This window comes from Manis pentadactyla, chromosome 3 (genome assembly GCF_030020395.1).
Source record: "Manis pentadactyla isolate mManPen7 chromosome 3, mManPen7.hap1, whole genome shotgun sequence".
In the NCBI taxonomy this organism is placed as follows: domain Eukaryota; kingdom Metazoa; phylum Chordata; class Mammalia; order Pholidota; family Manidae; genus Manis; species Manis pentadactyla.
Window position 1 is genome coordinate 159179898 of NC_080021.1, and position 23265 is coordinate 159203162.

At 36.9% G+C, this 23265-nt stretch overlaps 1 protein-coding gene across 1 annotated transcript in view; it reads left to right on the forward strand.

The window, feature by feature from the left end:
- JAK2 (Janus kinase 2) overlaps positions 1–23265 on the forward strand; it is a 147767-nt gene that overhangs the window by 24755 nt on the left and 99747 nt on the right. Inside the window, exon 3 of the mRNA XM_036928439.2 lies at positions 12177–12430. Within this exon, the coding sequence (XP_036784334.2) occupies positions 12211–12430 (220 nt within the window). The 5' untranslated portion in view covers positions 12177–12210. The remainder of the gene's footprint in view (positions 1–12176; positions 12431–23265) is intronic.

Here is a 23265-nt window from a genome sequence, read left to right on the forward strand (position 1 = left end):
TATCTGGGGGAATTGTTTAACACTTCTCATGTGTTTCTACTAAGAATAGGCATACTTTTTAAACAGCAGTTTTATTGAAGAATAATTCATATACTATTCAACTTACCCCTAATTATACATTTTTGTTTTAAATTGAAGAAGCAAAACTAGAATCTATATAATGTGAATAGTGAGAAATTATGTTTAGATATTGCTCCCAACAACTTTAACAATAAATTTTGTACTTTTCTCAAACCATTCTCAAAGAACTTTTTAGGTTTGTTAGATGAGGATGAGGGATTATGGAAATATCAACAGTCTGCTAGAATGGTATTATGGACAAAGGAACAGAAGGGAAAGGTTTTTCATGTTATAGAATTTTCCATTCATAACTGCTTTCCTCACTTTTTTGTGTGATTTTGAACTTGTTTCTGTGATTTAAGAAACCACCTGAGGTAAGGGAAACAAAGCAAAAAATAACAAGTGGGACTACATCAAACTAAAAAGCTTCTGTACAGCAGAGGATGCCATTAACAGAACAAAAATGCATCCTACATTATAGAAGAATATATTCATAAATGAGATATCTGATAAGGGGTTAACATCCAAAATATACAAAGAGCTCACTTGCTTCAACAACCAAAAAGCAAATAACCTGATTAAAAAATGGGCAGAAGATCTGAACAGATGCTTCTCCAAAGAAGAAATTTAGATGGCCAACAGGCACATGAAAACATGCTCAACATCGCTAATCATCAGAGAATGCAAATTAAAACCACAATGAGATATCACCTCACAAGAGTTAGGATGGCCAACATCCAAAAGACACTAGCAAATTCTGGCCAGGATGTGGAGAAAGGGGAACTCTCCTACACTGCTGGTGGGAATGTAAATTAGTTCAAACATTGTGGAAAGCAGTATGGAGTTTCCTCCAAAAACTAAAAATAGAAATACCATTTGACCCAGGAATTCCACTCCTAGGAATTTACCCAAAGAAAACAGCATCACGAATTCAAAAGGACATAGGCACCCCTTTGTTTATCGCCACACTGTTTACAATAGCCAAGATATGGAAGCAACTTAAGTGTCCATCAGTAGATGAATGGATAAAGAAGGTATTTCATACACAATGGAATATTATTCAGCCTTAAGAAGAAAACAAATCCTACAATTTGTAACAACATGGATGGAGGTAGAGGTTATTATGCTCAGTGAAATAAGCCAGGTGGAGAAAGGCAAGTACCAAATGATTTCACTCATTTGTGGAGTATAACAACAAAGCAAAAATTGAAGGAACAAAAAAGGGGCCGACTCTCAGAACCCAAGAATGGACTAATGGTAACCAAAGGGAAAGGGACTGGGGAGGGTGGGTGGAAGAGAGGGATATGGGAAATAAGGGCCATTATGATTAGCACACATAATATAGGGGGTGCACGGGGAAGGCAGTATAGCACAGAGAAGACAAGTAATGACTCTATAGCATCTTACTATGCTGATGGACAATGACTGTATTGGGGTATGTGGTGGGGACTTGATAATGGGGGGAATGTAGTAACCACAGTGTTGCTCATGTGAAACCTGAGCATAAGATTGTATATCAAGGATACCGTAATAAAAAAAATAAAGATTTTGATTTCAAAAAAAAAACCACGTGAGATTCAATAGGGTTTCACAGTGAGTCTATTTCTATGCTGTGCTTGAGAATTTTTTTTGCCTCCTTTACTAAAATTAGTAATCAGACGTCAGGATTGAAATTGGTTAAGAATTCCTTTTTAGTTTCTTTTCAAACATAAATGTGCTTTTGTAGGAAATCCTTTTTCTTAAAACCTGTATGGGCTTGAAGATAACATCATCTTGTCTGGGTGTGCAGATAAGCAGTACTTAGAATAAAGGCAGAATAGGGAGACCTGGAAAGGCAGCAGTTCAAATAAAGATTTTTAAATTTACTTGAATGTTTTAGGCTGCATGAAGAGTTCAAATCTGAAGAAGTGACAGTTTGGATTTGGTTTAGTTGCATATAACCGAAACAACAGATAATAGTGGATTTTTGTTTCTCTCAAGTAGAAGACGTTTGAAAGTAGATTATGCTGGACTTGGTGGTTCCATGATACTTTTTCTTCTACCTTTGCATTGACTTCCATCCTCAGAATCACCTCGTGGTTGCAAGAGGGCCTTTATAACTCCAGTCATTGTGTTTTCATTCTCTGTAGCCTAAAGGAGGAATGGGGAAGGGAAAAAAGTTTGTACTTCATAGCTAAATCAGCAGACCGGAATTGTGTGATTGTAAGGATGTATATATTACTTTGTAAGAAACTGCGGAATAGTTTTATGATATGGTTGTTCAGTTTTACATTCCCACCATCTATGAGAGTTCCAACTGCTGTACAACTTTACTGACATTTGGTGTCACCAGTCTTCTGACATTTTTTTGCCATTTTAATGGGTGTGTATGGTTTTAATTTGTATTTTCCTGATGATTAGTGATATTTATCAGTTTTTCATGTGCTTTAGGGCAATTTTTTTATCATCTTTTGTTGAGTTTGTTCAAATGTTTTGACTTTTCTGTTTTGGATTGTTGAATTATAGGTGTTTCTTCTGTATTCTAATAAAAAATCCTTCAACAGGTATATGTATTGCATATATTTCTCCCAGTCTTGCCTATGCATTTTCTATACATAGTCTTTTGATGAACAGAAGCTTTAAGTTTTGGTAATATCTAATTTATTACTGTTTTTTTCTATTATAGCTGACACTTTGTGTCTTGTATAAGGAATCATTATTACTCTAAAGTGGTCAGTTGAACATTTATGTATGGTTCTATTTCTGGAGTGTCCATCAATAGATGAAGGGAAAAGATGTGGCACATATATGTATATACACACACACACATAAATATTTTTACATGTATAGTGGAATATTACTCAGCCATAAAAGAATGTAATCTTGCTATTTGTGAAAACATGGATGTACCTAGAGGGTATTATATTACATGAAATGTCAGACAGAAAAAGACTAAACTATATTTCACTTATATGTGGAATCTAAAGAACAAACAAAACAAAGCAGAAACAGACTCATAGATACTGGAAAAAAACTGTTGGTTACCAGAGGCAGGGAGGAGTTTGTGGTCAGGTGAAATAGATGAAGGGAATTGAGAGATATAATCTGCCAGTTATAAAATAAATAAGCCATGGAGTTGTAATGTACAGTATCAGGGATATATCCAATATATGGTAGTAACTTTGTATGGTAGCAGATGGTAACTAGACTTATTGTGGGGATCATTTGGTACTATATGGAAATGTTGAACTACTATGATATACACCTGAAACAAAGAGGCTATTTTATATCAATTATACTTCAGTTTTAAAAAATTAAGTTCTTGGAACCCAGTGAAATTGTTAGAAGTTAATATTAACAGGATGTCTAGAAAATCTCCCAATATTGTAAAACTGATGTATTTCTAAATAACCCTGGTTCAAAGAAGAAATCAAAAGGAAAATTAGAAATTATTTTGATCTGAATAATTATAAGAATAAAATTTTTTGGATACATATAACACAGTTTTAGAGGGAAATGGTGTAGCTTAAAATTTTAATGTTAGGAAAGAAGAAAAATCTGAAATCAAATATTTAAACTTCCTGGGTAGCTAGAAAAAGAAACCAGAGAAATAATAAAGGAAACAATGAAGGGTAGAAAACAACAGGAAAGCAAATCAATATAAACAAAAGTCAGTTTTTAGAAAAAAATTCATAAAATTTATAAACCTATAACTAGAATGATCAATTTTGAAAGAAAAACTATCACTAGCGGGAGTGAAAACAGAACATCATACATCTTATAGACAGTTTGATTATGATTTGAGTAGATATGGATTTATACTGATTAAAGGTAGATGAACTTTTTGGATTAGTGGTGTTTTTAAACAAATTTAGAAGAAAATTAGTTAATATTTTACTTGTGTTGGACTGCTTGATATTGTAGAGTTCACATATGACTTCTATAACTTTCTGTGTTATCTGAATCTTTTCCTATAGATTTTTTTTTACACGTGTATCATAGTAAAAAAAAGTCTCTAAAGAAATTCCAACATTTTGGTCTATTACAGGTCCATTTCTACTATATACTTTCTGTCTTCACTCTATATCATATTTTTCTTTATGTTAAATAAGTTTCAACTGACCATTGTCTATTGTGGGTGCTTTCTTGTATAAACTCTGGATAGTGTGGATTTTGATCTTTCTCTGAAGTATGTTTTTTTTTTTTACAACTGACAGTTAAAATACTGGCTGATTGCCTTGTCCTGTGGAGGCTTAGTTCGAGGCTTTGTTAGGACAGGTCCATTTCAGTTTTTCCCTTGATTCTAATATGTGGTCCTTATTTCTCAATTGTGATCTTTTTTCGAGCTTCAGTGGAAAGCCTGAGATATTTATCAGGTACCTTTAACTCTAAACTGAGACTCTTCAGGATCATATGGCTATGCAAATCTTTTCCCAGATCTTTCAGGTTTTCAGTCATTGCGTCTCCCTGGGCTTGGATTTTCATCCTATGCATAGGAGTTCAGAGGTCAGGCCCTTATAACTCTCTTTTTCTGGGATTTCTGCCTTCAATTTCTACATCTTGGAGCAGCTCCAGAGTTTGTTTATCGGTTCTTCCACCTAGTAAGCCTGCAGCTTTGTACATGAGCTCTATCCTCTTTTCTCCAGTCCCTAACTTGGTGTTATACATTCTGTGCAATTCTTTACAGGTAAAAGATGGATAAATGTGGACTTCATGTGTGTTTCCCTTCTGTCAAGGTTCAGATCTCTAATTGCTGTCTGCTTTTATTTACTTGCCAGTGTCTTCAAACAGTATTTTTTAAGATACTTTTTTCTAGAGTTTATAATTCTTATCAGCAGGATTATTAGTTTGGTGTAAGCTACTCTCTCCTATTGGAAGTCCATATTTTAAAATTTATTTTAAACTTATTATTGTTTACCATTTCACTGGTGTTTGTGGCAAAATGGGAATGTTCATGATTATTCCAAACTTGTCATTAAGGGAATCAACACAGTCCTGGACTTGAGACTCTGTTCTTGAGTTTTCCACACAAATTCTTATAATTATGCTGTATATCTTGGAGTAGTACACAAAATTACATGAATATTAAAGGTAAAACATAACATTTATTCTCTTGGCTACTTCTTGAGGCCTCTTCACTGCCATGTGCGGCATTTCAGTGGCAAAGTTGAAAAGCACTGTCCTATGTGAACCTGACAATCCAGCCAAATTTGCCTCTATTTTGTTCCAGGAACATGCTGTATGCATTCTTCTTTCCATGTTTTTCATGACTTTCTCCTGTCAATAATATCCCAGTTTGCATACTTGCCTAATTCTGTTTTTCTCTTAAAGCCCAGCCCATGTTATAATTATTCTGTGAAAATTCTAAAACCTTTCTTTGATTTTAATAATCATGGTCATTCTCTGCTTGTCAATTTTGTAACACTTAATAAATTATTCTATTTGGTATTTATATTGTGCATTAATTATCTGGAAATCATAACTTTTTATGATTTGAGATGAACATTTGAGAGTAATTTTATTTTACAAGTGAGGAAGGTGAGATTCATTGTCATATAGTATCTTACAGTAAGAAAGGATTAGAAGTTACTTTGAGGTCTCTTAGTTCCCAGTTTAGTAATTTTTCCACTCAACCACATTACTTTCTCATGGGTATTTACTAATAATAAAAATTGCATTTCAGGTGTTGTATAGTGTAGAGTAAATTTTGAAAATGCGAACTTTTAAAATTTAGTATTTGAGGCATATTGTTTTTCAGTGTACGTGAACCACAGGTTGATTAAATTTCAGTACAACTGTTATTTACCTTTCATTTATTCAACAGACTTATTAACCAACACAGGTTGATTAAACTTCATTATAACCTTTATTTATTCTTCATTTATTCAACAACTTTCATGTGTCAGGCACTGTATTAGGCACCAGGAATGCAGAAGTAGGTAAGTCATGCAAGTCGCACCTCCAAGAAATTTTCATTCTAGTGGTGCATAACAATTGAAGAGTAAAAGAATACTTTAACCTATGGTGGAAAAATAGAACAGTAGTGGCTAGTTGGGTGTTAGGAACAAGGGTTGACCAGGAAGGGGCATGAGAGAACTCTGGGATGTTGATAATTTCTAAATCTTGTTAGGGGTTGGGGTTACAGAGGTATATGCATTTGTCCAAAGTATACTTCAGATTTTTTGCATTTCATTTTATGGTGAGGGGAAAACCCCTATTAAAAAACAGAATAGCTGTAACTTACATTATGTGAGTTATCAGGAGCAATATATTGAACATCCATGAAAACTACCACCCATCCCAAGAACTAGACATTTTTGGTAACTTGTTTCTGCATATGTATTTTTCTTCTAGTTAGCCTGCTGCCTATGTTGCAGAGGTAACTGTTGTATTAGAATTTTAGTTTAATATTTCCTTGTTTTTGATTATTGTTTGTTTAATATATGTGTGTATGCTTAAGCAATATAATATTCAGTTTTGCTTGTTTTTGAGATTTATAAAAATGGCATTTTACAATTTACAGTCTTCTGCAACTTATGTTTTCACATGATTTATGGGATTTATCTATGTTACATAAAATTACAGTTCATTTATTTTCACAGCTGAGGAATATATAATGTGAATATACCTTAAATATTTACCCACTTTCCTGGTATTTTGGTTGTTTGCAGTTTTTTGGCTATTAAGAAGACAGATGCAATGAATATTCTTATGATGAGTCTCTTGGTGCATGAGTGTCTGCAGGGTTTCTAACTAGGAGTAGAATTATAGCAGTTCTTGAAGCTGGTCTCTGGTAGATACCTGGAGTTCTTCAAGGGATTAATGAAATTAAAATGGTTCTCATAATGGAAGATGTTAAATGCCTTTTTTTGCTGAGTTGACATATGCACAGATGGTGCAAAGTAATACTGAGTAAAACTTGGCACGTTAGCACAAATCAAGGCAGTGATACCAGCAATAGTTGTAATCATTTTAGTCTTTCTTGCCATGCACTCACAGAAAATAAAACAGTTCAAGTCACTTATGATTTTTTTCTTTTATGTAGAAAAGCATGAATGCATTTTATGGAAGATAGAATTTATTTTAATTCAGCATTTATTGAGTGCCTGTTGAGTTCTGGAATGGTTAAGTTTAAAGAGGTGTGATCTCCATTTAACATCCTTTCTGCTCTAAATACATAATTATGTTACATCAAAATATTAAAAAAGGAAATAAAACATATCCTGGATAAAAATAAAACATACCTATGGATTTTTAAATGCAAAATAGTGAGTGGGATTAAAGTATCTTCCTTGCTGAGTTCCTTGCATAGAAGCAGGCACTTATGGTATAACACAGACTGGAGCCTGGTCCAAGATGTTACTTTTATTGCCAGTCATCACTTCCCTCTATGTCGGGTATTGGGAGGGCAATATCCTGCCAAATGTTGCCTGGTACAACAGCTTGGGATAAGCCACAAGTTTAGGAAGATGAGATGACACAGATTTTCAAACACCAAGATGGAGCCAAGTATTTCCTGCCTTGTTACTGGGTAGGTAACATATCTGATACCTCCTCAGGGCAGAAATTTTAATCTGCTATTGTGAGACCTAACCAGATAGCTAGGTGGAGACAATGACAAACTGTTAGACAAGGAAGGGTAATCACAGTGTGTGTGCGCGCACGCGCGTGCGTGTGTGCGCGTGCATGCATGCAGCACATGTGCTGGGAATGAGGGGAGATGGGGAATGGTGAAATGAGCCTGCAAACCAAAATTTAAAATACATGAAGAAATCTAATACTACGAAATGTGGTCAACAGAATTAAAAATTGAAATATTAATTTATTCCAGGTAAAATTTAAACATTTAGTAAGTCTTTAATTGAAATGCACTATACATACAGAGAAGTGTGCTAATCATAAGCATGTAGCTTGACAAATTTTTACAAAGCAAACACATGCATGTAAACACTACTCACATCAAGAGGTAGATTATTACCAGGCCTCCCTTGTGCATCCTGTCAGTCGTTCTCTATGCCCCTCACTGTAGTGGGCTTGCCAGTCTGATCATTGTCCTAAATTTTGTCTCCATGTAAGAAATGTGGAAGTGAACTTGAGAGGCCCCCATGGTCAACTAATAGGGGTTCTGTTAAAAGAAACGAGAGGGAATGTCAAAGGACAACTTTGAATGCATAATAGCTGAAAATTTCTTAGAATAGAAAAAAAGACATAAACCTTCAGATTAAAAGTGTATAGTGAATTTTGATTAAGATAAGTTTATACCAAGACCGTTGCAACAAAGTTGCAGAACATTGCTCATAAAGGGAAAAGCCCTGAACTATTGGAATAACATGACACCTGAGACTGACAGTATACTTCATATTTATATCAATAGGTGTCAAAAAACAATGCAGGAATATCTTCAAAGTGCTTTAGAGGGGTGAAGAATTGCAAATAAAATTTTGAAAGTGAGGGAATGATTTGAGATGAAGACAAAATAATTTTCAAGTGGTCAAACAAAATGATGACATAAAAGTTTCCAGAACTATACTCTCTTGAACACACTGAATGTACAGCTACACATAGAGCAATTAACTCTAAAAGAAATTGAGGAAATAGCTGAGTAACTACAACACAGTGTGCAAATGAGAAATTTTCCACATCAAAATGGATAGGAGAGGCTGAGACACACTCTTGTCATAACCCTCTACTGTCCCTCCTCTCCCCCACCCCCCTGCTGGCACAACACCATTTAATCAGGAGGGAACTCCCAAATCCCAGCTTCTCCCAGAGGAGCTAAAGGTTTGAACCCCACATTTAGTGGCCCAACTTTTAAGACTTCCATTTGAGAGATGGTCACCCCAAACACCTAGCTCTGAAAGCCAACAAGTTTTCTGGCAGAAGACCCACAAGACTATAGCAAACAAAGAAGCAGTTGTTAGTGTGTGCAAACACTCAAAGCATCTATTCCCCTAGGGGTCAGTGCAGAGGGAGCAGATAAAAACTCCCATCTCCCAGTCTTTCCCTGAAAGGGGTCCATCTGTGAACTTTAACAGCTGCTGCCTGGGGGAAGGCTTCTAATTAGCATGCATCTAGGAGCTGACTTCAATCCTCTCCAAAGACAGGGGAAGCTGATAGACACTTCCGCTGCTTCTCTCTAGCCTGCTCCAAGTCACTCGTAGCCCCCTGGAAAAATGCATGTTTGGTGCCCTAGCTTTTGCAGCTACTACCGAAGGAATGGCCCTCTGAATTGCCTGGCTCACATAGCCAGTGGGGCTTGCATTCATGAGCCCCACAGTACTGTAGCAAAAAAAGAAGTCATTGTTAATGGGCACGGAGCACCCCTCCCCCCATCTCTAACCTGTAACTATAGACCCTTGTCCAGCACAGAGGGAGCAAGCAAAAATGTCATCTCCCTGAAAGAGACTTAACTATGTACTCCCTCAGCTGTTGCCTGAAGATCCAGCTTCCAGTCAGTGTGCATCTAGGCTGTGAATGTGATCTTTGCTTTTCAATACTGATGGGTCTTGGCACACCTTCAAGAACTAAGTGGCCACTAAGAACAAAGAAAATAGCTTGGACAGTCACAAAGGTTTGATAGACAATCAGGAGCTCAGACCAGGCTGATTTACAAGGTTCATTCCCTACACAAGACCAGTCTATTCAGACTGGGAGATATGGCTTTTTTATCCAATGCACGAAACTACCAGAGAGTGAAGGAAAATGAAGCAAGAGAGGAATATATTCCAAACAGATCTTAATGAAATGGCAATAAGTGATTTACCCGATAGAGAATTCAAAATTAGTCATAGAGATGCTCATTGAGGTCAGGAGAGCAACACATAAACAAAGTGAGAATTTCAACAAAGAACTTAAAAACAGAAAAAAGTTAATCAACAGAAACCACAGGGTGAAGAATTCAATAAATGAACTGACAAGTTCAATAGAAGAATTCAACATCAGAGTAGGTAAAGCAGAAGAAAGGATCAGTGAACTAGAAGACAGGGCAGTGGAATTCATCTAATTAGTGGACCAAAAGAAAAAGGAGTGAAAAATATCAAAGATAGTTTAAGGGACTTATGAGAAACTATCAAGCATAACAATACATGCATTATAGGGGTCATAGAAGGTGAAGAAAGAGAGAAATAGACTGAAAGGTTATTTAAAGAAATAATGGCTGAAAACTTCCCTAACCTGGGGAAAGAAACAGACATCCAGATCCAGGAAAACCATAGAGCACCAAATATGATGGATTTAAAGAGAACCATAGTGAGACACATCATAATTAAATTGTCAAAAGTTAAACACAAGAGCACCTTAAAAGAAGCTGGAAAAAAACAACTTACTACCTACAGGGAACCTCCATATGACTGTCAGCAGATTTGTGTAGCAGAAACTTTACAGGCCAGAAAGGGGTGGGATGATATATTTAGAGAGCTGAAAGAAAAAAAACTGCCAACCAAGAATGCTCTACCCAGCAAATTCATCCAGGAGAGATAAAGAGTTTTCCAGACAACCAAATGTTGAAGGAGTTCATTATCCATAGAACAGCCTTACAAGAAATGTTAAAGGGAATTCTTCAAGCTGATACAAAAGAGCATTATTAGTAACAGGAAAAACATATGAAAGTATGAAACTCACTGGTAAAGGTAAATGCATAGTTATGATCAGAATACACTATTGTTAGTGGGCATATATCTCTAGCACAAAGATTAAAAAACAAGAGTATTAAAAATAGCTGTAATATTTTGTTAATAGATATGTAATGTAAAAAGATGTAAATTGTGACATCAAAAACATAAAATGTGGGAGTGGAAGTAAAATTGTAGAGCTTTTATATGTGTTTGGAGTTAAGCTGTTAGTTTAAAATAGATTGTTACAAAAATAAGATTGTAATTAAAAAATAGATTTTATGTAAGCCTCATATAACCACAGAGCAAAAACCTATAGAATATACAGAAAAGATAAGGAAAAAGGAATCAAAGCATTCCAGTACAGAAAATCATCAGATTTGAAAGTAAGAGTACATGAGAGGAACAAAGGAATTATAAAACAGTCAGAAAAAAAATAATGGCAATAGTACATCCATAGCTATTAATAATTACATAGTAAATGGACTAAATTCTCCAATGAAAACATATAGAAAGCTCAGGTGGATAAAAAGAAAAACAAGACCCCAAAGTATGCATTTCTGAGACTCACTTTGGCTTTAAGGACACACACAGACTGAAAGAGAAGGGATGGAAAAAGATACTCCATCAAATGGAAGCCAAATGAAACCAAGGGAAGCTATACCAATATTTGACAAAGTAGACTTTAAGCCTGTAATTGTGAAAAGAGAAGATCATTACATAATGATAGAGTCAATTCATTAAGAGGATGTTACATTAGTAGCTACTTAGGCCCTAAACAGAAGGGAACCTAAATATGTAAAGCCTATGTTAACCAATTTGAAGGGAGAAATAGCAGTACAATAATAGCAGGGGACTTCAATATCTTACTTTGAACAATGAATCAATTATCCAGAAAGAAAATCAATAAGGACACATTGAAATTAAGCTATGGCTAGTCAAATTAGATCATATATGACCATCTCAATAGATGTAGAGAAAGCATTTGAAAAAATTCAACATCTTTTCAAGATAAAAACTCTCAACATATTTGGCACAAAAGGGATATGCCTCATTATAATAATGGCCATTTTTGACAAGCCCACAGCTAGCATCATCTTCAGTGGTGAAAAGCTGAAAGCTTTTTCTTTAAGACCAGGAACAATACAAGGATGCCATCTTTCCCATTTATTCAACATAGTACTGGAAGTGACACTCAGAGCAATTAGGCAAGAAAGAAAAATTCCATCTTCTGTTGGAGTAATTCATTTGTTAAAAAGTCATGTCACCTTGTGGGATCTCTTCTGTTCTCTATAACTGTTTTGTTAGTGCTACATATTTATATTGTGTTTCCTCCGGATGTAAAATTGTTTTATGTTCCTTGTCCACAAGAAGTTAATGTCTCTCACTGTGCTTTGTATATTAGTAAACAACATTAGTTCAGTTAATGGATTTGACAGACTTACTGCTGTCGATGAAGACTTCTTTATATATGAAGGGTACCTTGTCAATGTAATGTTCATTTGTAACTATTGTTTTCTCTCACAGGCAAAATGTTCTGAAAAAGCCTCTGCATGGGGGAATGGCTTGCCTTACAATGACAGAAATGGAAGGAACATCCACATCTCCTATACATCAGAATGGTGATATTCCTGGAAATGCTAATTCTGTGAAGCAAATAGATCCAGTACTACAGGTGTATCTTTATCATTCCCTTGAGAAAGCTGAGGGAGACTGCCTGAGGTTTCCAACTGGGGAGTATGTTGCAGAAGAGATCTGTGTTTCTGCTTCTAAAGCTTGTGGTAAATATTAAATAGGTTTTTTTTCTCTTATTATTAACAGAATGTTGCTTTAATTATGCTATTCTAATGCAATGTCAATGTATAGTGTATTTTTAAAAAATGCTTGTATGTCTGACAGTTGTGTTTTCACATTCATAAAAGATAAAAACATCACTAGAGTAGAATTTAAGGTAAATCTTCTGTGGGCTAGTCCCTAGTGAGATTTGAAGGTGGGGCCTTCAGGAGGTGATGAGGTCATGGCATGGATCTGTCATCAGCGGCATTAATACTCTTATAAAAGAGCCCCCTGAGAGTGTCTTTGCCCCTTCAACCGTGTGAGAGGACATAGTAAGAAGATGAATCAGATGATGAACTATCTATGAACCAGGAAGTGGATCTTCATTAGACACTGAATCTGCTGGTGCCTGATTTTATACTTACCAGCCTCCAGAACTGTGAGAAATTTCTGTTGTTTGTAGGTCACTTTGTGTATGGTATTTTTGTTATAGTATCCTGAATGGACTAAGACAAAAATTGGTACTGAGAAGTGTGGGGCTGCTATAACACATACCTAAAAATGTAGAAATGGCTTTAGAACTGGGTAATGAGTAATGGAGAAGAGTTTGAGGTACATGCTAGAAAAAAGCCTTCGTTATTGTGAATGGACCTTTAAAGGTGATTCTGGTGAGGACTCAGAAAGAAAAGAGGAGAGCTGCAGAGAAAACCTCAGTCCTAGAGAATACCTAAGTAATCTTGATAAGAGTAATATGTAATCTTGAACAGTAGTAATCTTGAACAGTAGTAATATGTATAATAAAGGCCATTCTGATCAGGTCTTTGATGTTGACGAAGAACATGTTACTGGAAAGTGGAGGAAAAGTGATCCTTGTTATAGTGATGTTGACCTTAAAAAACAAAAAAGCCAGTTATTTTACCAGCAGAATGAGTTTATTCAGGAATAGCAGAGGAATTGTAATTCGGGACAAGCAAACTATAGTTAACCATAGGCAACTCCAGATAAGAGAGGAAAGGGACTTGCTTTTATAGGGGAAGGGAGGAGCTGTTTTGCTTACTTCTTACTGGCTGCACTGTTGCTGGGCTAGAAGAAATCTTTCCTCCTGCTAGTATATATAACGTAAGCTGCTTCTTTTTGGGGATTGTGAGGCTTGCTTCTTAGTGGGTGTGGTAGTGTGTGAGAGCTTTCTGACTCCATTTTAAAGTAGTTTATTTATTTTCACAATGGCAAAGAAGTTCCATGAATTGTGTTCATGTTTGAAGTGTTATATGGAAGGCAGAACTTCTGAGCAATGAAATTGAGTATTTAAGCAAACTGTTGGAAAGTGAGGGCTTACACCTCCTAACTGCTTATGGTAAAATGTGAAAAGATAGAAATGACTTGAAGAAGACACTGTTAAGCAAAAATGAAGCAGAATTTAAAGATTTTGAAAATTCTCAGCCTATTCATATAAAAAATGAGAACATGTGATCAGAAGAAAACACAAGTTGTGACCAAGTGACCATTTGATAAGATTAGTATGAATCAGCCATCTCAACAAATGCCAGGAGCTGTTGAATAAGATAATGGAAGAATGACCACAAAGGCAAATCAGAAATCATCAAGGCTGCCCCTCTTATCACAGGCCCACAGTGCAAGGGCCACTGGGAGAAGAGCAGTTTCAAAGGAGGAGTTGCCAGGGCTTGGAGACCTCCTGACTCTTTCTTGGGGCTGCCTCTCATTGAGAACTCTCCTGGTACATTGTGAGTGTTGAGCTTCTTGGCTGCCCCAGGTATGGCACTGGCAGTCTCTGATAGAGCAGCTGCCCCTCTGTAGGATTGAGGCAGCAAACTTTAGTAGAGTAAGCTGTTTCCTCCAGGGAAAGTACACAGGCCTAGGGGTTATCGCTGCTACCACTTAGATTTCAAAGGGTGTAGCCATCCAAATTCATGGGGGCATGATTGCTGGGAGCGTTGAGGGCCCAACCTCTGCATGAAAAAGATGCAGGGGCAGAACACTGCGCCAGTGTGTCCCATAGGTAGGACCTCTGCCCCAGTGGGCCCAGAGGGTACAACATCAAGTCAAAGAGAATTACTCTTGAACCTTAAGGTTTAATGGAATTTGCCCTGTTGGATTTTAGACTTCTTTTTGAGACCTGTCATTGTTTTCCGATTTTTTCTCTCTCCATTTTGGAATGGAAATGCCTGTCTTATGCCTGTCACACCATTGTATTTGGAAGCACATAACTTGTTTGATTTAGCAAATTCGTAACTGGAGAGTCATTTGCCTCAGGAAGAATTGTATCCTGGGACTCCAGCTGTGTTTTTTCTTTATTATAATATCATTGATATACAATCTTATGAAGGTTTCACATGAGCAACATTGTGGTTCAACATTCATCCATATTATTGAGTCCTCACACCCCATGGCCCCATTGTAGTCACTGTCTGTCAGTGTAGTAAGATGCTATAAAGTCATTACTTGTCTTCTCCATGCTGTACCGCCTTCCCCATGACCTATTGTGATTGCAAATTACAATGCCTCTTAATTACCTTCTTCCCTCCCACCCATCCTTCCCTGCCCCTTCCCTTTTGTAACCACTAGTCCCTTCTTGGAGTCTGTGAGTCTGCTGCTGTTTTGTTTCTTCAGTTTTGCTTTGTTTTTATACTCCACAAATGAGTGAAGTCATTTGGCACTTGTCTTTCTCCACTGGGCTTATTTCACTGAGTATAATACACTCTAGCTACATCCATGTTGTTGCAAATGGTAGGATTTGTTTCTTTTTTATGGTTGAGTAGTATTCCATTGTGTATATGTACCATATCTTCTTTATCCATTCATCTACTGATGGGCACTTAGGTTGTTTCCATATCTTAGCTGTTGTAAATAGTGCTGTGATAAACATAGGGATGCATATGTCTATTTGAATCAGAGATCTTGTTTTTTGGGTAAATTCCTAGGAGTGGAATTCCTGGGTCAAATGGTATTTCTATTTTTAGTTTTTTGAGGAACCTCCATATTGCTTTCCACAATGGTTGAACTAATTTACATTCCCACCAACAGTGTAGAAGGGTTCCCCTTTGTAGGCTTCCTTGCCAGCATTTGTTCTTGCTTGTCTTTGGATATTGGCCATCCTTACTGGTGTGAGGTGATATCTCATTGTGGTTTTAATTTGCATTTCCCTGGTGATCAGCGATGTTGAGCATCTTTTCATGTATCTGTGGGCCATCTGAATTTCTTCTTTGGAGAGTGTCTGTTCAGATCCTCTGCCCATTTTTTAATCAGGTTATTTGTGTTTTAGGTGTTGAGGCCTGTGAGTTCTTTATATAGCGTAGATGTTAACCCTTATTGGAAAAGTCATTTACAAATATATTCTCCTATATTGTACAATGCCTTTTTGTTAGGCTGATGGTGTCCTTTCCTGTACAGAAACATTTTCATTTGATGTAGTCCCATTTGTTCATTTTTGCTTTTGTTTCCCTTGCCCAAGGAGATGTGTTTGGGAAAAAGTTGATCATGTGTATATTCCAGAGATTTTTACTTGTGTTTTCTTCTATGAGTCTTATGGTTCAATTACTTACATTTGGTCTTTGATCCATTTCAAGTTTACTTTTGTATATGGACAATAATTCAGTTTCATTCTCTTACATATAGTTGTCCAGTTTTGCCAACACCTTTTGTTGAAGAGGCTGTCATTTCCCCATTTTATATCCATGGCTCCTTTATCGTATATTAATTGGCCATATATATATATGTGTGGGTTTATATCTAGGTTCTCTATTGTGTTCCATTGAGCTGTGGGTCTTTTCTTGTGCCAGTGCCAAATTGTCTTAATCTGTCGCTTTGTAGTAGAGCTTGAAGTTAGGGAACATAATCCCCCAACTTTGTTCTTCCTTCTCAGGATTGCTTTGTCTATTTGGGGTCTTTTGCAATTCCATATGAATTTTAGAACTATTTGTTCTAGTTTGTTGAAGAATGCTGTTGGTATTTTAAAAGGGATTACGTTGAATCTGTAGAATGGTTCAAGTAGGATGGCCATTTTGACAATATAAATTCTTCCTATCAATGAGCATGGGATGTATTTCCATCTATTGGTGTCATCTTTAATTTCTTTCTTGAGTATCTTACAGTTTTCAGTGTGTAGGTCTTTCACTTCCTTGGTTAGGTTTATTTCTAGGTATTTTATTCCTTTTGATGCAGTTGTAAATGGAGTTATTTTACTGATATCTCTTTCTGCCGATTCATTGTTAGTCTATAGTTATGTAACAGATTTCTGAATATTAATTTTATATCCTGCAACTTTGCTGAATTTAGTTATTACCTCTGGTAATTTTTTGGTGCAGTCTTTAGGGTTTTCTTTGTACAATATCATGTCATCTGCAAACAGGGAAAGTTTAACTTCTTCCTTACCAATCTGGATGCCTTTTCTTTCTTTGTCTCATTGCTGTGGCTAGGACCTATGTTGAATAAAAGTGGGGAGAGTGGTCATCCTTGTCTTATTCCCAATCTTTGAGGAGTAACTTTCAGCTTTTTGCTGTTAAGTATGATATTGGCTGTGGGCTTGTCATATATGGCCTTTATTATGTTGAGGTACTTACCCTCTATACCCATTTAGTTAAGAGTTTTTCCCATGAATGGATGTTAAATTTTGTCAAATGCATTTTCAGCATCTATTGAGATGATCATGTGATTTTTGTCCTTTTTGTTGATGTGGTGTATGATATTGATTAATTTTTGGATATTGTACCATCCTTGCATCCCTGGAATAAATCCCTCTTGGTCAGTATGGATGATGTTTTTGAAGTGTTTTTGAATTTGGTTTGCCAATATTTTGTTGATTATTTTTGCATCCGTGTTCATCAGGGATATTGATCTGTAATATTCTTTATTTGTGGTATCTTGGTCTGGTTTCGGTATTAGAGTGATGCTGGCACCATAAAATGAGTTTGGAAGTATTTGCTCCTCTTTTACTTTTTGAAAAACTTTAGGGAGAATTGGCTTTAGGTCTTCACTAAATGTTTGATAAAATTCAGCCTTAAGCTGGAGGTTTAAAGATGGCGGCATGAGAGGTGAGACAGATGCTTCCTCCTAAAACTGCATATAATACGAAAATATAATTAATACAACTAATGCTGAGAGAGCAATAGGAAAGAGGACTGTGCCAGACTGCATACACCTGGAGAAAAGAGCAGACCTCACGGAAAAGGGTAACGTACCACAGCTGTGGCCCGGCAGGACCCAAGCCCTTCCCCCACCCCAGCTCACTGGTGGGAGGAAGAGAAACTGAGCAGGGAGGGAGTGGAAGCCTGGGACTGCTGAATACCTAGCTACAGACATCTGCTCTGGGGGCACAAACCTACATTTCATGGTGCTTTGGTCATACTCTTGTGATTATGGGGTTGGAAAGCTGGGACAGGTGGAGTTCCTGGGGAGACTGGGATTCCGGCTCCTTGTGGAAAGCAGGGATCCATTTCTGGATGCTCAGGGACAAAAGCTTATAGCTGTGGGCTCGGCCCACTAGTTCAGGCAGTGGAGGCAGGCATAGCAACTGGGAATCAGGAAACAGCTCTTTCCTCCCCCCAGTTACCAATACCAGTCCCCTGCAATGCCTGACATTGCTTCAGGGGATGAGCAGCTCCAGAGAGTAGAGCTTCTGGACACTAGAGGGCGCCATACACAAATATGAAATGCCAAAGGAATCTGGTTCAGAGTAAAATTAATACAACCGCACAGAAAGATGACATGGACCTCATGACTCATCCAGAAAGGGAGTTCAAAATAAAAATCATTAACATACTAATGGAGGAAAGGAAAGATATTAAAGAACTCACGGTTGAATTCCAGTCAGAGATCCAATCATTGAAGAGCACAATGGAGGGTATTAAAAGCAGATTCAATATGGTGGTGGAGACAATAAATGAAATAGAAACCAGAGAAGATGAATACAAAGAAGCTGAGGCACAGAGAGAAAAAAGGATCTCTAAGAATGAAAGAATATTGAGAGAACTGTGTGACCAATCCAAATGGAACAATATTCACATTACAGGGTACCAGAAAAAGAAGAGAGAGAGAAAGGGATAGAAGTGCCTTTGAGGAGGTAATTGCTGAAAACTTCCCCAATCTGGGGAAGGAGATAGTCTCTCAGGCCATGGAGATCCACAGATCTCCCAACACAAGGGACCCAAGGAAGACAACACCAAGATATATTGTAATAAAAATGGCAAAGATCAAGGATAAGGACAGATTGTTAAAAGCAGCCAGAGAGAGAAAAATGATCACATACAAAGGAAAGCCCATTAGGCTAACATCATATTTCTCAGCAGAAACCTTACAGGCCAGAAGGGAGTGGCATGGTGTATTTAATGCAATGAAGCAGAAGGTCCTGGAACCAAGATTACTTTATCTGGCAAGATTATCATTTAAATTTGAAGGAGGGATTAAACAATTCCCCGATAAGCAAAAGCTGACAGAATTTACCTCCCACAAACCATCTATGCAGTCTATTTTGGAGGGACTGGTATAGATGGAAGTGTTCCTAAGGTTGAATAGCTGTCACCAGAGGTAATAAAACCACAGTAAAGAAAGTAGAACAGCTAATTACTAAGCAAATACAAAACTAAATTAACTATCCCCCAAGTCAATCAAGGGATAGAGAAAGAGTAGAGAATATGATACCTAATATATAAACAATGGAGGAGGAAGAAAAAGGAGGAGAAAAGGAAAAGAACCCTTAGTTTGTCTTTCTAATAGCATATTAAGTGAGTTAAGTTAGACTCTTAGATAGTAAGGAAGTTAACCTTGAAACTTTGGTAAACACAAATCTAAAGTCTGCAATGGCAATAAGTACATACCTATCGATAATCACCCTAAATGTAAATGGACTGAATGCACCAATCAAAAGACATAGAGTGGATAAAAAACAAGACCCATCTATATGCTGCCTACAAGAGACTCACTTTAAATCCAAAGAATACACAGACTAAAAGTGAAGGGATGGAAAAAGATATTTCATGCAACTAATAGAAAAAACCAGGAGTTGCACCACTTCTATGAGACAAAATAGACTTAAAAACAAAGAAAGTCACAAGAGACAAAAAAGGACATTACATTATGATAAAGAGGTCAATCCAACAAGAAGATATAACCACTATAAATATCTATGCTCCCAACACAGGAGCACTTACATATGTGAAACAAATACTAACTGAATTAAAAGGAGAAATAGACTGCAATACATTCATTTCAGGAGGCTTCAACATTCCACTCACTCTGAAGGACAGATCAACCAGACAGAAAATAAGTAAGGACACAGAGGCATTGAACAACACATTAGAAAAGATGAACCTAACAGAAATCTACAGAACTCTTTACCCAAAAGCAGCAGAATACACATTCTTCCCAAGTGCACATGGAACATTTTCAAGAACAGATCATATACTAGGCCACAAAAAGAGCCTCAGAGAATTAAAAAATATTGATATTCTACCAACCAGTTTCTCAGACAGAAAAGGTATGACACTAGAAATAAATGATGCACAGAAAATGAAAAATCCCACAAATACATGGAGGCTTCACAACATGCTCCTAAATAACCAATGGATCAATGGCCAAATAAAAACAGAGATCAAGCAATATGTGGAGACAAATGACAACAATAATTCAACACTGCAAAATCTGTGCGATGCAGCCAAGGCCGTGCTAAGAGGAAAGTATATTGCAGTACAGGCCTACCTCAAGAAAGAAGAACAATCCCATATAAACAGACTAAACTCACAATTAATGAAACTTGAAAAAGAAGCACAAATGAGGCCCAAAGTCAGCAGAAGGAAGGACATAATAAAGATTAGAACAGAAATAAATAAAATTGAGAAGAATAAAACAATAGAAAGAATCAATAAAAGCAGGAGCTGGTTCTTTGAGAAAATAAACAAAATAGATAAACCCCTAGCCAGACTTATCAAGAAAAAAAGAGAGTCTACACACATAAACAGAATCAGAAATGAGAAAGGAACAATCACTATGGACACCACAGAAATACAAAGAATTATTAGAGAATACTATGAAAAATTATGTTATAACAAACTGGATAACCTAGAAGAAATGGAAAACTTTCTAGAAAAACACAACCTTCCAAGACTGACCAAGGAAGAAACAGAAAATCTAAATAGACCAATTACCAGCTAAGAAATCGAACTGGTAATAAAAAAACTACCTAAGAACAAAACGCCTGGACGAGATGGCTTCACCACTGAATTTTATCAAACATTTAGTGAAGACCTAATATCCATCCTCCTTAAAGTTTTCCAAAGAGTAGAAGAGGAAATACTTCCAAACCCATTCTATGAGGCCAGTCACACTCTAATACCAGAACCAGGCAAAGGCACCCCAAAAAAGAAAATTACAGACTAATATCCCTGATGAACATAGATGCAAAAATACTCAACAAAATATTAGCAAACCAAATTCAAAAATACATCAAAAAGATTATCCATCATGATCAAGTAGGATTTGTGCCAGGGATGCAAGGATGGTACAACATTCGAAAATCCATCAACATCATCCACCACATCCACAAAAAAGAAGGACAAAAACCACACGATCATCTCCAAAGATGCTGAAAAAGCATTTGACAAAATTCAACATCCATTCATGATAAAAACTCTCAACAAAATGGGCATAGAGGGCAAATACCTCAACATAATGAAGGCCATATATGACAAAACCACAGCCAACATCATAATTAACAGCAAGAAGCTGAAAGTTTTTCCTTTAAGGTCGGGAACAAGACGAGGATGCCCACTTTCCCCACTTCAGTTCAACATAGTACTGGAGGTCCTAGCCATGGCAATCAGACAACACAAAGAAATAGAAGGCATCCAGATTGGCAAGGAGGAAGTTAAACTGTCCCTGTTTGCAGATTACATGATATTGTACACAAAAAACCCTAAAGAATCCACTCCAAAACTACTAGAACTAATATCTGAATTCAGCAAAGTTGCAGAATACAAAATTAACACACAGAAATCTGTTGCATTCCTATACACTAACAATGAACTAGCAGAGAGAGAAATCAGGGAAACAATTCCATTCACAATTGCATAAAAAAGAATAAAATAACTTAGGAATAAACCTAACCATGGATGTGAAAGACCTATACCCTGAAAACTACAAGACACTCATGAGAGAAATTAAAGAAAATACCAATAAATGGCAACACATCCTGTGCTCATGGATAGGAATAATTAATATTGTCAAAATGGACATTGTGCCTCAAGCAATCTATAAATTCAGTGCAATTCCTGGCAAAATAACGACAGCATTCTTCGATGAACTAGAGAAAGTCGTTCTAATATTCATATGGAACCACAAAAGACCTCAAATAGCCAAAGCAGTTCTGAGAAGGAAGGATAAAGCTGGGGGCATTATGCTCCCCAACTTCAAGCTCTACTACGAAGCCACAGTAATCAAGACAATTTGGTACTGGCACAAGAACAGACCCATAGACCAATGGAACAGAATAGAGAGCCCTGATATAAACCCAATAATATATGGTCAATTAATATACAATAAAGAAGCCATGGATATAGAATGGGAAAATGACAGCCTCTTCAGCAGCTGGTGTTGGCAAAACTGGACAGCTACATGCCAGAGAATGAAACTGGATTATTGTTTAACCCCGTACACAAAAGTAAACTAGAAAGGGCTCAAAGACTTGAATGTAAGTCATGAAACCATAAAACTCTTAGAAGGCAACATAGGCAACCATCTCCTGAATATAAGAATGAGCAACTTCTTCTTGAACGCATCTCCTCAAGCAAGGGAAACAAAAGCAATAATGAACTCATGGGACTACATCAAACTAAAAAGTTTCTGTACAGCAAAGGACACCATCAACACAACAAAAAAGGCATTCTACAGTATGGGAGAATATATTTGTAAATGATGTATCTGACAAGGGGTTAACATCCAAAATATTCAAAGATCTTACATGCCTCAACACCCAAAAAGCAAGTCACCTGATTAGAAAATGGGCAGAGGATATGAAGAGACAGTTCTCCAAAGAAGAAATTCAGACGGTCAACAGGCACATGAAAAGATGCTCCCCATCACTAATTATCAGAGAAATGCAAATTAAAACCACAATGAGATATCATCTCACACCAGTTAGGATGGCCAACACAGAAAAGACTAAGAACAACAAATTCTGGCAAGGATGCGGAGAAAGGGGAACCCTCCTACACTGCTGGTGGGAATGTAAGCTAGTTCAACCATTGTGCAAAGCAGTGTGGAGGTTCCTCAAAAAACTCAAAATAGGAATAACACTTGACACAGGAATTCCACTCCTAAGAATTTACCCTAAGAATGCAGGAGCCCAGTTTGAAAAAGTCATATGCATCCCTATCTTTATCACCACACTATTTACAATAGCCAAGAAATGGAAGCAACCTAAGTGTCCATCAGTAGATGAACGGATAAAGAAGATGTGGTACATATACACAATGGAATACTATTAGGCCGTAAGAAAGAAACAAATTCTCCCATTTGCAAGAACATGGCTGGAGCTGGAGGACATTATGCTCAGTGAAATAAGCCGGGTGGAGAAAAGGAAATGCCAAGTGATTTCCCTCATTTGTGGAGTATAACAATGAAGCAAAACTGAAGGAACAAATAGCAGCAGATTCGGAGACTCCAGGAATGAACTAGTGGTTACCAAAGGGGAGGGGTGTGGGTGGGCGGGTGAAGAGGGAGTGAGAACGGGACTGAGGGGTTTTATGTTTAGGACACGTGGTGTGGGGGATCACAGGGAGAACAGTGTAGCACAGACAAGGTACATAGTGTATCTGTGGCATCTTACTACACT